General features: G+C 41.8%; 1 protein-coding gene across 2 annotated transcripts in view; it reads right to left on the bottom strand.

The window, feature by feature from the left end:
- col11a1a (collagen, type XI, alpha 1a) overlaps window positions 1-14,441 on the bottom strand; it is a 74,756-nt gene that overhangs the window by 59,884 nt on the left and 431 nt on the right. For both annotated transcript variants that reach the window (XM_054765941.1, XM_054765940.1), the window contains exons 2-4: window positions 7,188-7,352; window positions 5,612-5,825; window positions 1,068-1,230 (exon numbers count right to left, since the gene is read on the bottom strand). In XM_054765941.1, coding sequence (XP_054621916.1) covers window positions 1,068-1,230; window positions 5,612-5,825; window positions 7,188-7,352 — 542 coding nt within the window. The remainder of the gene's footprint in view (window positions 1-1,067; window positions 1,231-5,611; window positions 5,826-7,187; window positions 7,353-14,441) is intronic.

A 14,441-nucleotide genomic window follows, 5' to 3' on the forward strand; every position in this document is an offset into this window, starting at 1 on the left:
TTTGCAGCCCACAGGTGTGTTTTATTGGCTCGTGGCACAGTCTAAAAATATAATTTAACAAGAGAACTTTAAAAAAGAAAACAAAGAAAGAAAAAGGCATCAGTAGGAATGTAAAAAAAACAGCAGTAAATTTACAAGAAAAAAGTCAAAATAGGAGAAAAAAGTTGTAATCTCACAAGAAAAAGTTAATTTTAGGAGAATAACGTGAAGGAAAAATGTCATTTTTAGTAGCATAAAATTGAAAGATTAAAGGAAAAAACAACTTTTCTTTATAAAGTTGTAATACGAGACAAACAAAACGACAAATTTATCATTTTTGGACAAAATATGTTGTGGAAAAGGTACAATGACACGAAAACAAAGTCAAACTATTATGGCAATAAAGTCAGAATTACGAGATGAAAATGTACAAGAAGAAAGTTGGAACATTAAACAAAAACAGCAGAAATAAGTTATGAGACGGTAATTGTATGAGAATAAAGTCAAAATAATAAGAGTCACATTCTAACAAGGAAAAAAAATGTCGCAATGTTACGAGAATAAACTGTGAGGAAGAATATTGTCATTTTAGGAGTATAGAGTTGAACTATTTAAAGAATAGCCCTTGCTGGAAAGACTTTGGACACCCCTGCCCAAGACATTTATCGATTGACCCAAAATGGGTTGTATAGCCGTTTTCAGTGGGTCATGGATCTTTGCAAAAAAATGATGTAATGACCTGATGTTCGCTTGAGCGAGAGTGGGAGGACATTGAGTGGGGGCTTAACGCAGCATCCGTGCGGCACACAGCTGCAGATATCCGCTGGAGAAGAGCACGCCATACAGAAAAGTTTGGGTTGAAAAATGTCTGCAATTTGGGTCACCGCTTGTCATTGAGGGGTGATGGTTGGTCCCGCAGTCAAACCAATTGAAAAATACTCCCATAAGACCATCAAGCTGCTACAATACAGTATGTATGCTTCATATCAACTCCACATTCATGCTAAATTGTGAACACACAGGAGAAACCTTACTGGCAATAGCACTTCAATCACTTCAACGCAAGAAAGGCACTGAGAGAATATTACCTGGAAAAACTCCTCATCGAGAATCCTGGTGCCAAAGACGGTAATGCCATTGGTGCTGATGGAGGTCTGGTCACTTCTGAGGAGAGGCTTGGTGATCTTCTTCTTGCAGTCAACGATGACGGTGACTGTCTTTTTCTCCACGCTAATGGCCACACGATGCCACCTGGTCAGACCATGAAAAATGAGCATGTGTCAAGGGAAAATCTGCTGCTAGCTCCTGGAGAAAATGACTGACTCCTACAGAAAGTGATGTTACAATAGCAGGGGTGATCTAAAATGAGAGGCTAAAGCTATCTTGCCTGGATGCCCAGTGCTATTTGAATAAGGTGATAAGCATGTGGAGGACTTATTTTGGAGACAAGAGGCCTCTATCCTTGAGCAGATAATCATAAGAAGATAGTGTGATGTTAATCCATCCATTGTCTACCACTTATCTGAGGTCGCAGCCTAAGCAAGGAAATGAGGTTTCCAGGCCAGTTGAGAGACATAGTCTCTCCAACGTGTCCTGGGTCTTCCCCGAGGCCTCCTACTGGTCAGATGCGCCCTGAACACATCCCCAGGAAGGGGTCTGGGAGGCATTCTGACCACCTCATATGGTTATAGCGGTTCTACGACGAGTTTCTCCCGGATGACAGTGCTTCTCACCTTATCTCTAAGGGAGAGCCCTACAGAGAAAACTCATTTCGGCAGCTTGCACCCATGATCTTGTACTTTTGGTCACTACCCAACGCTCATGACCATAGTTGAGGGTGGGAACGTAGACTGACTGGTAAATTAAGAGTTTTGCCTTTCGGCTCAGCTCCCTCTTCACAACAGACCGACAGAGTCCACATCACTGCAGACGCCGCACCAATCCGCCTGTCTATCTCGCCTTCCATCCCTTCCTCACTTGTGAGCAAGACCCCGAGGTACTTAAACTCCTCCATTTGAGGCAGGATCTCATCCCGACCCTGAGATGGCACTCCACCCTTTTGCGGGCGAGAAATATGGACTCTGACTTGGAGGTGCTGATATCAATGTCTACTAATATTACTTTCCTAAGTGCAGTAACAAACCGTATGTGTAGATACAGTACATCTCAGTTGGAAAGAAACAATAAGACCAAATCAAATGAACATCTCCAGACACAATGGGCAAACTGGGGTCACACGTGAACATGACACCCGGGAACACTAACCACTACGTTTAAGAGCGATTGCATACCAGGCAGCAGTGGACCACATTCTTGCCCCCACACTTTGGCCCTGTTTAACACGGGATTACACTCATTAAACTCCAAACTTAATCCTCCTTCTGGGTTACTCGGCATGACAGACGTGGTGAACATTGTGGAAAGTGTGTGTCAGGATCCAGGAAGGTTCGCCTCGCCAGAGGAGGAGGCACACAGTCAAAACATTGTTCCGAGGTGGAAGATGAGACTTGGCACTGCTAAAAGCTCAAGCCGGCTATACAAGGCATGAATCACAGGTACAGATCCATGTTGGATCACTCGTGAGTTAATTTCCTCAAATCTGGTTTCTTTTTGAACGCGACCCATACATGCACATTCCAGCAACGGAGCTTTGGGGGAAATAAACGTGCTACACTGCACTCTTTAGGCTTAGCCGTGCAGCCGGAAGGATTACCTGTCACACTATATGGCAGGAAAATAATGGCTGACTTCAGTGGGTCCGAACCAGTGCTGACAAACTTTTACATCATATTTTTTGAGGCAATGTTTCAGTCCTGTAACTTAAAGTGTCCCTTTATGACATGATTCATCAACTTTGCTGCTCTCGCACTTTAGGCTCATTTCCGGAAGTGCCACCTCTCAGCTAAAGCAGAGTAAACAAACTCTTCTCGAGGTAGAACGTCGACTTGGTTCAGTATATTTCTCATCAAAATAGTAGTGGAGCCAAAATGTTGCATTGCTGCTGGATGCTCATAATAACTGAGTGACACTGTAAGTTTGTAAGTTTTCTTTTGCAAAAGAGGAAGGTTTCAGACAACAATGGACGATGAATTGCAGACAGGCACGCCTCAAGTTTTTTGTTCTTTGCAGTGATCATTTCACTGATGACTGTTTTGAAGGAATACCTTTACAAGAAGCATTTGGCTAGAAAGCATTTTGAAAAAACATACGCATTTTGAAAAAGGATGCTATTCCTCCAGTACACAGGAAAAACAAGACAAGAAGAACGAGATATTTCATGACAACACTGATCTTCAAAAGCCGACGTTTGAGTGCCTCTTCTCTCACAGGTGGAAAAAAACAAGTGAACCAGTGGTCATGCAAAGGCTCCAGGAACACATATTACGGTTATAACATCATTAAAAAGACGATTGTGCCTAATAGAAAATCTTTAAAGGATAACGTCATGGGAGTGGTCAGACTTGAGCGTAAGGTGGTCGTAAAATGGGACTGTTTAGGATCATGTGGATTTTTGGACTGATTATACCATAATAGGAAGTTGGCATGGGTGTCTGTGTCCTTGTTTCCAAAAGTCTGAGTTTCAGTGCCATTTGACTGAAAATGTCACTTTCCAACTCAAACAAGCTAAGTATAGTTTCAACAATGAAGTTCTTCAAGCGACTGGATGTAACTGGCTCAGGATTACATTTTTGTCAACCACAAAACATAAGACCAGCAATGCTGGCTAGCGTATATTACCGATAGTAGTTTAAAAGCACAACTTGTACCAAAAATGTCTATTTTTTGCAATTACTAATTAAACTTCATTAGAGTGTCCACACATACACAAAAGCAGTCTGAGAGGCGATCAAGAATTTGCAGTTACTATGCAATGATCGCTAGCGTTAGCAGCTAAACTTGGTCAAATCGCTATCAGGCGCTATCTTATGGTACTCAAAGCAGGAAGAGGGCGAGATATAATGCTTGCAGTACGTTGAATGTTGGCGCCTTCTAGGCAGCTCAGGAACTCACTGTATTTTGGGGGTTCAAGGACCCCCAAAAGAGGGGAAACCTATGGTAGAATGAATTGGTATTGAATACTAAGAACTGATGACCCTTGTCATTATGTGGTCGGAGGCTTATATAAACAAATGTACAATAAACTAAGGAGCAGTCCTCTTCTCTCTCACCATCAAGCTGTGTCCGAGTGCAGCTATCTTGAAATGGTATAGTAACATGGACAGATATTCTCAAAAGTATTAATTTCTCAGCAGTCTCTCTGTTTATTTATTCCCCCTTATCCCTGCACAAGGGTTCATGTCAGCTCAGGCAAAGCCCCTTGTGAGAACTTGGATTTCTGAACCCAGGAGCAGATAATCAGTTTTATGCTAAAAGGTTAGAAGCGCTGTTCCTGGTTGGGTGAGGTAATCCAAGGGGGTAAAAAAGAAGTTTAGCATGGCCTCCTCCAACCCTCCCTCTAAAATAACAGCGGCAGCGAGTTCATGGATGAGGTCAGGTTGCCCACTGTAGTCCCTGCTGTGCCCCAGTAATCCAGTGTCTCCCTGTCTCTCGCCTGTCTGTGCCCAAAGACCCCCGACGGGATGGATAATCCAGTGATGGGCACCTATGGTGCAACAATGGGGAGATCTACGTTGTTTTTCTAGTTTTTATCCCACAAAAAGCACTATTAAATGTTTTTAATTTGAATTTCAGGTACAGTGGAACCTCCGTTACCGCAGTTTGCACACTCCACAGCTCTGTCGGTTGTGGTTATTCTTTGCTCGGTTATCTTATTTAGCCATAGTTTTTGATTTATCCTTATTTTATTTTATTATTTTTATTAATTCATTAATACAAATATTTTATAAGTAAAAAAAAAACAAATGAAATTAACCTTAAATTTAAAAATTCACTATTTTATTTTACAAAAATACTATTATTGTTTCATAGTTTAAAAAATATCTAAACATATAAAATAATAGAATAAATATAATAAGAACAAAAAATCTAATTTAATGTGGTGTCAAAACGTCAATAAAATCATCATTTTAGTCATTAAAATAATAAAAGGATTTTTGCACAATACCAAAAGAAAAATATTTGTTTTTTCCACTCAGATGACAACAGCGGCAACATTTTATCACCAAGCCACCGTTACGCTTTCCAATAAGGTGTGTAAATCTCTTTAAATTAAAAAAACTTAAATTAAAAAAAAAATTACAACTGTACGGGTATCATTTGTGCATGCAAATGTTCTCATAAATTAAAGAAAAAAAAAAGACCTCCACAAAGTGGACCCTGATCAACGGCTACAACAGCACTGGAGTCCACTTGAGTGTTTTGGTTGGCCGCACGCCTTAACTGAACACTTTGCAGCGGTTAGACAAAGACAATAAGGGTCAGAAAAAAGGTTTTCAGTTAGCACCTGTCATGTGTATACATTTTCTTGGCCGACAATACTGTCCCGCATTAGAAATGGCCTTAGCCTTGATACTACGTATTATTATTATTATTATTATTATTATTATTATTATTATTATTATTATTATTATTATTATTATTATCATGTCTTCCCTCTAAGGTTTGTCTTATCACTCTAGCTCTAGGTGTGTTTTCATGTGTGCTGATGGAAAATGAGCGGGATTGGACATACTTTCCGTCTGCAAGGTTGAGTGTACGGAAGAGAGGGTAGTCCTCCGGGGCGGGCTTGCCGGTCTGATCCTCGTACAGGAAAACAGGTGAGCGTCCCACTTCGATCCCGAGCTGCTGGACCCCCTGCTCGTTGTAAATAGACAGCAGGAAGGACTGGAGGCCGGACTTGGGGCGCACTGTAGTCAGGATGGAGAAGTCCTCGGGGAAAACGCCTTCTGCAAAAAGGAGTTTTCAGACAATTCCTGCATCTGCACCGTTTATCCAGATTGTGATTTTTGGCGTCATCATGCGAGGAAAAAGTTGAAATATTGAATGTTACAGAATATCACACTTTCATTATACTTTGTCACCTATAACACAAGACCATAAATGCACTAATCAATGCCTCCGCAGTGTCCAATAGTCACCCGGGTGTGACTAGTGTAACGTTTGTGTTCTTTATCCGGAGGAGAGATCAGCCTGACTTTTCTTCTTATCTTTAGTGACGCAATTGTCTGGAAGATGTCACCAAGCTCAGCGCTGGGGCTTCAGTCCATCCACTCACTGTAAGAGTCAAAGGAAGGAGCCCCAAACTAGGAAGTAACTGCTCTATATCCTACACTTGGGTTCCATCCTCACAGGGGTGGGACCGCTCCCCTACTGTACATGTATCAGTGGGGTGTGGCTACTGTATACGTATGTCTGCTTCTAAGTGGTTCCAGCTCGTGTCATTCTAGGGTGCAAGTGTCTCCTTAGTGAAGCAAGCCGCAGCTGGCAGATAAGGTCAAGCAACCTGCCTGTACAAAGTTCAACCAATAGTGCTTCTATTGTTTAATTCTACAGTGCTTCTATTATTTAATTCTAACCATCTCTAACACTAATAAAAAGTGTAGGCAACCTCTTGATGTACATTTTTTATGTGACGTATCATGACTCCAGAATCCAACAGCTTATCTATCTCTGCATGTGTTTTAAAGCAGTGGTTCTCAGCTGGTTTGGCTGCAAGAACCACCATCACCTCTCCATGACAGCCCAAATTGAGGAAAACTCATACTTCTCGGATATCTTACTTTTACTTGTTTGCAACACAACATGAGCTGCAGCGGTGAGACGCTGTCTTTCTTTCTCCAGCAGATATCTGCAGCTGTGTGCCGCATGGATGGTATGTTTGTTTTTTTTTGGCACTCAAGCTTGGCGAAGTCGCTCATAAGCATGGCAGGCACAGACAAGAACACGAGGTGTATTTACAGACATCGGGACATTACATTATTATTTTTTGCCCAGGCAAAGACACGTGGCCCACTAAAACACACCAGTTGAGAATGGATGCTATAAAATGTCGGTTGCCCTACTCAGCTGTTGGCGTAAAACTCATACATAGTATACTTGCCGTACTCTCTTTTTTTTTTAAACAATTAACCCAGCGATGTTAATGCTACCTACCCTTATTACAACATTGGTTCTGAAGCGACCGTGTCGTACAATATACTTGTTAATAAATGAGCATGTGACCAAAAATCTATATTGTTCTTTCAACTTTCTCATGCACTCTAAATCATACATGGAATCACGCACGTGGATACCAGAGGTTGTCTTACCAGGGAATAGCTGCGTGGTGGGGGCGCTGATCTGGACCTGCTTGCCAACTCTGAAAGCAGCGTCCGGCTTCGATGCTCTTCGGTTTGTGCAAAATCCAGACGTCTTTGTCACTCCTTCAGGGTAATTTTGAAAATCTAAAACTTTGAGCACATCCACTGGCTGTGCTGTGAAGAAACACAAGTGAAACATCAGTTAGGTCTCGTTACGGCATAGACGTGTTTAAAACCACGGGATGGTACAACCATAAAAAGGGGTGCGTGTTAAAGTAGGAGTAATATCACCAAAGACGTCGTCAAACGCCTCAGTTTTCGTATGACTACTTTTTTACAGAAAATGTTCATGAAAATTTTGCCTCGGTTTTCGTACACTGTCTTGTTTTTCATCCAATATTGCACATAACAGTTTGCCCTCTACTGTACAAGTGCCCAAAAACTGACCATTGGGCCAAAAGCCCGGACTGTCGACCCAGTGCTCAGCTTCCCAACATACACTTGCACAGCCACTCTGGCTGGCATCTGTTAGACTGCTACCCTGGTTCAAGAACGGAGGGATGGAATTGATGGGACAAATACAATGGTTCTTCGTTATTTGTTATTAATTTTTTCCAAAAGGTCCGAAAACCTAGGTACCACTGCACTTTTATACCCTACACTGTGGTGCGTTCGTCCATCCATCCCTCTCCCCAGCTAATCCCGGTGAATCCGAGGTGTTCCCAGGCCAGTTGAGAGACATAGTCTCTCCAATGTTTCCTGGGTGTTTTCCATGGCTTCCTCCTGGTTGGACGTGCCCTGAACACCTCCCCAGGGAGGCATCCGGGTGTCATCCTGACCAGACGCCTGAGCCACCTCATCTGGGTCCTCTCAATGCAGAGGAGCAGTGGTTCTACTCAGTTTATCCCGAATGACATTGCTTCTGACCTTATCTCCACCCTACGGAAGAAAGTCATTTTGGCCGCTTGTACCCACGATCTTGTCCTTTCGATCACGACCCAAATCTCATGACCATAAGTGAGGGTGGGAACAACATTCCCAATAAAAGTCGGTGTATAAACAGTGAAACACTACACTCATTACCTCAGATTCCTGCTGTCCTGCAAACCTGCAAGGTCAACAAGGGCAGTCAAAGAACAAAGTAAACAATGTGCCAAGTGAGCTCCATTCTTGCTCCAGGGTAGGTTTACCTGGATAAGAGGTCTGCTAGAGTTTTCCATTCTCTTCCATCTGATGCACGGTGCATAAAGGAGCCTGTGTGGCACTGCCATGCCCCCTGAGAGCCACGTGAAAGCTCTAGCAGAGGTAGTCAACTCAAATTCAAATGGGTCCACAAACTTCAAGCTAAGGCTTTCCCCGCGACTTTCACTCGTCTCGCTGTCCTCTTTATCCGTATCTCACTCATTTCTTGCTTCGTTCCCTGTATGCACAGAGTAGCATCACTCAGGATGGCTTAACTGAACTGATCAATCACTACCATAACATCTAAAAAAGATGGGCCGGTCAAAATGGAAGAACCTGTCAAAATTTAAATAACTTAAATTTAAATAAGAAAAAGTCAAGTTCTCCTTTCTTTAGTGGACACATAGAGGCAAAATCCCTCTAAGGGTCTCTTTGAGTATATGAATACAAGGAGATCTTTGCTATTCTTTTGAGAAAACCCTGTGGTTTGAGCACAAGTCCCCGTTTCAACATGAATGTTGTCCCAGTGTGTATGACGGCTGCTGCGAGCACGGGATCACACGTCGTCAATGCACACATTTATTTGAGCGCACCACTCGCCTCAAATGGTAACTCTACCGATGGTGATGGCTTGGATTAGTAGGAAGAAGCAGAGTTGATTTATTCCTACCCCTAACAACTAGCCAGATACAATGAATAAATGGCCAAGACATTAATAGAGGAATCGATAATCCAATTAATCAAATATTTTGGTATTCAATCAATCGTTTTTTGATTTAAAAAAATGTCAATATCCTTCGATTTCAGCCTGTCAGATGTGAATGAATATTTTTCAATTTCCTTAATCATCCATGAAAGCAGACCTTTTATCTTGGTGTTTTAGGCAAAACAAGATATTCACACACATCAGCTTTGACTCTGGGAAACAGTGATGTACATTTTTGCTTCTTTTCTGACCACTCTTTTCAAAACACTGTTTGTGTTTGGTTCATATTGATTTGCCCACGTCTCCGGCCGAACCAATTACTCAATCGACGCAGCAAGCTTCAATCGGCAAAGAAAATGATGGTTAGATGCAACCCTACGAGACATCGTACTGTGTATGATGGGAAAGGGGCTCTATCCATTGGTATCGTAGTGGTTTACATAGCTGACTGTCATGTAACAGCCATGGGATCAATCCCAACTCAATACCTGATTCCCCCTGTGATTGGTTTCCCAACCAGTCCAGACCTCCAACAGGATGAACGCTAGAGAAAATCATTGCAACTTAATAAACTGCTTTGATGAGAAGCAATGCATGATGGGAAGAAGTTAAAATAGTTTTTCATTCCACACTCGTAATGGTACTTGTCTTGTATATTTATCTACCTTTTGCGTATGAGGTTGCTGTGTGATGATTTTAGCATTCTTCTAAGACGACAACGTGAGTCAGACTGTTATTCTGAGTAATGACCTCCTGCCATTTCCAATGGGTTGGTTGTCAAGCTTGTTGGAGTTCCCGAGTAGCTCGTGATTGGCTCCTGCCAAAGAAAGAGCGACTGTTTCCTCACTATCCCACAAGTGGCACAGTGTTTAAACGAGTAGTAGTTTGAAGTCAAGGAGATGAGAACATGGCCATAAATTAGTCGCACCGCTGTATATAAGAATGAAAAGTTTATTCAGAATTCCCACATGGCTCATTACGATCGGCCGTTTCAACAAATGTTTCAGACAAACATTACCTCAAATGACTGAAGTATCAAAAGTATCGCTATTTTGATTTGAGAATTGATTTTACAGCATGCAGAGCTGGTAGCGGAAGTATCGATTTCCGTATCGATCTGCACATCAGTAATGCAAAGCACTTTGGTGACTCGCTGGCCTCACTGATCGCCGTTGTCTTAAAGCCATGCTTAAACGTATCCCAACCCCGCCTCTGCCCAACCGTTTGAGACATTTTTCTGAGCACGTGTGTCTCCAGGTCATGTGAGTGACTGGAAGAAAAGCTCTGACTTTCTTGAGCTTGAGGAGAAGCCAGACTTGCCTTGTCCCATCAACGCCCCCAAACAAATCCAACAAGGTTTTGCAAGATTCTAATTTGGGATGAAAAAGTTTAGGATATACGCTGTCTTGGAGGACAAACCGAGGGAGACAAAAGGAAATAAAAGTTGAGACAATCTCATCACTGAGGATTGTAACTGCTTGCATTTGAAGATGGGCTAGCGACTTTACTTTGGAGAGAGAACTGAGGAAGTCACGGTGAGCTCCTGCCGAGTTGCTTTCAGCGCTCCAACGCTTGCGTGTTCCAGATGTGGTCGGGCTGCGACCCTCGCACTGTGGTGCTGGGAAAACGTCAATAGCGGTCAATCTATGGAGGCACAATGAATGCGCTGACATTTTAGGGGTATCTGATGCGAGTTTACAGGGCTTACCCAAACAGGACATTTAAGGGTAGATGCTCTGAACTGGAGGAAGGACTTCTTCTATTACTCCAATCAGGGGCTGACTTACCATTAGGCAAACACAGGTAATTGCCTAGGGCCTCGAGATTTTCAGGGGCCCCAAACATCTTCTAAAAACTTTTTTTTTCTTCCAACAAAATGCGTAACCTATCATGATCATTTTAATGGACTACTACATGTTAGTGCGCACCGATTGATTCAGGAAGACCGTAGGAAAAAAACACTTGTTGGTAGGGAAAAAAATGAAGCACATTTACCCCAGTGGAGATGAGAAGAAAAGGTGGGAGGAAACAAAACAGATTTGAACAAAACTACCGAAGGTGTCAACCTTTTTACAGTCACAACAAACCCTGTGCAGCAGCACTGCTATCAGTGTCAGCCGCGGAGAATGCAGTACTTCTAGAGATGAAACGGAGAGTGACGCTTTTCATCACGAAGATGTGAGTATTAAAGAGGTAAAGCATATTAAATGTTGCTTAATGTTCTGATCAGTTACAGTAAAGGCGTTGAATACAACTTTAGTCTGTGCAGTACAAGGATGTGGAGGGCCTCAACAACTAAATACGCCCCTGACTCGAGCATCCTTATGCTAATTGGGGCAGGGGCGGTATGATGCGTTGCCAATGGACAAATTTGATATCACGCCCATCACAGGTGTTATCACCCGTGAAAACGTCGTCAAAACAAAGACTTGAGTGTACTGCTGTGTCATCTTTCCAGAAAATTGGCTCATAAACGGAGGAGGACCTTTTCACCTGCAGCTCCCTGAGACTCTAATAATATCTTCAGCAAGAATGCCTCTCTGTCTGTACCCCCCCCCCCCCCCCCCCCCCACACACACACACACACACACTCTCCCTCTCACCTTCCTTAACTTCCAAACCACCGTCAAACAAGTCAGCTTTATGCAGGTGTTATACCCAGTGGGACCTCGCCGGTTTCCACAGTGCTCCTTAACACACTGTACTATAATCCTGCATATGATGGATGTTAGCGTATTTAAGTAAAAGTTGGCATTATTTTGCTTTTTTTCACATTTACAGTGGTGGCCTTCAAACCCCCATGACCATCTTTAGGTCACTAGGGGCTATAACTAACAATTCTTTTCTTGGTCAATTAATCTGAAGCTTTTTATTTCGATTCATCGAGTAATCGATTAGGCTCCAGACGGGCCAAATACAATTTAAAAAAAAAAAAAAAAAAGATGAATCCATTGGTGTCCAAACGTTTTCTACCAAGGGCCAAATACTTTACGTTATGTTTACTTTACACTATGTTTTAAACCAACCCATGTTAGATACGCTACAAACGTTTATATATTTCAAAACATTTAGCATTTTTGCAAATATTTCAACTTTCTTCTAGTATTTTTTTCTTCTTGTCAGTTTTTATTCTCATATTTTGACTTTATTCTCACAATATGACTTTCTCCCAACCCAATTTCCCCAAAATTATAACTTCTATTTTTTGTTTTGGTTATTTCTCATAATATTTCAACAAAAAAATATATATTACATTTAATATTTCAACTCTTTGCTACTAAAATGACATTTTTATTTGTAATATTACCAGTTTATTCGCAAAAAAAGGTATTTTTTTTCTTGTTAGAAATTTTTTTTCTCGTAATATTTTTACTTTTAAAAGTACAGCTGTTTGTTTTTTTAAATTTTCCAACCATTTCAACATTTTTCTTGTCAATTTTCAACTCTTATTTATGACTGTTATATTAAAATTTGAAAATTACAACTTTATTCTTTGTTTGGGTTATTTCTCATAAGATGGCTTTAAAAAAATTCAGTATATCTTTTAATATTTGAACTTTATGCCACTGAAAGGACTTTATATTTCCTCATTAAGAGTTTATTCTTGTAAAATTGCACGTTTTTCCTCATTTGATTATGACTTTTTTTCCTCAATATTTTGACTTGAAAATTACTGCTGATATTTCTGTTTTTTAGGATTAATCAAATGTCCAAATAGTCGTCGACTAATTTGATAATCGATGAATTGTGGATCAATTCATTGTTGCTGCTCTACCAGGAACCAAAACAGTCAAACAAGGAGCTTGATTAGCTGCTGGTTTCCCCGCTTAAGCACATTATGGGCAGAGGACTCTGCAAATGCTAGCTTTGTCTTGTGGAATGCACATCTGAACTTGCGCCCCAGGGGCTGAGAAAACGTGTCAGTACACTGCTAGATGGAGAGGGCACCCTGCAGGAGCAGCTTTGGCTGTCATAAAGCGCACTGAAGACGGAGCAGGTCCTCAATCCTGAATGAACTCAACTAAAATGCAAACGTTATCGATATGCAAACGATTAAGTTGAAAGCTAGCGGTAATATCCGACCCTGTGACTCGCGGCCTTTACGGCTGCAGGCTCGGTCCGCATGCGCGTCTCTCCTCTTTGAAGGCTTTGAAATCATAGGGAAGTGCAACAAGGACCATCATCAAATAAGTGCTCTACCACTTAGAGGGGAAGCATTCCCACACAAGACACACACTGCCCTGTACGGGCCCGAGCGAAGAAACATCTAAGTGCAAAGTTGAGAGGGAGAAGCTCTGGGCACCACGGTGGGTGGAGGAGGAGGGGGAGGGTGGTCTGAGGGGTGGTCACTCAAGGCTGCTTTTGGCCTTCAGTGTGGACCAGGCCCCTGTGGTGATAGGGTGAACCTTCCTGGCCAGTGAGCCCCCTGCAGACACCTTGGAGGTTTGCACTCAATGAAAGATCATCCCTTTTATTAATTATCTTCATAGTATTACTGAATAATAGAGATGGGATCGATCCGATACCAATACTTTATACTTGATTTTGTCATTTTGCCTTCAATTGTTGAAGGTTTTTAGGCAAAAAACGTATTTGTGGGCAATATCCATCCATCCATACATCCATCCATCCATCCATCCATCCATTTTCTATGCCACATGTCCTCACTAAGGTCGCAGTATGCTGGAGCCTATCCAAGCTGACGTTGGGCGAGAGGCAGGGTACACCCTGGACCGGTGTGGACAATATAATACATAAATACAGCAACATTATTAACAAAATTCAACTATGTATTTAATTTCATTACATTTGATTTATTTCATTACAATTACAATTTCTTTTTAGGAAAATAAAATGAATGAAATAGTGCTAAAACGACTAGTGGCTCTCATTCCATTTCCTTTGGTAGTAACGCAACCAAAAATGCATATATTTGTCAGAATAAACAGAAGAGAACTGAAAAAAAGAAAAAAAATCAAAATGATCACATCAAGCTGTATCGATACACCCTTGGTATCGCTACTGTAGCTATCTGTATCGATCCCCCACCCCCTACTGACTACATCTCAGAAATGCATGCACATCACCGACCAAATGTTCACAAAACCGCGCAGCACGCATAAACAAAGACGTCCGTTCACAAGTTGACGTTCATTTCCGGACACTCTTGTGCATCCAAGCGGTTTGGAATGAATTTAATTAGGCGTTGGACGAGCACTTTTTTCCTATTCATGCGTAAAAGTGGCCCTATCTTGCTTAGGGGGCCAACAAAGTGTTTTTTTTATGTTGTGACGTGAATGCTTTACTAAGAACGTCCAAAAACGCGCGTGAAGTGATAACAACGTAATCTCCATCATCAGTCACCGGGAGGGCGG

Source organism: Dunckerocampus dactyliophorus, chromosome 21 (genome assembly GCF_027744805.1).
Source record: "Dunckerocampus dactyliophorus isolate RoL2022-P2 chromosome 21, RoL_Ddac_1.1, whole genome shotgun sequence".
NCBI classification, from domain to species: domain Eukaryota; kingdom Metazoa; phylum Chordata; class Actinopteri; order Syngnathiformes; family Syngnathidae; genus Dunckerocampus; species Dunckerocampus dactyliophorus.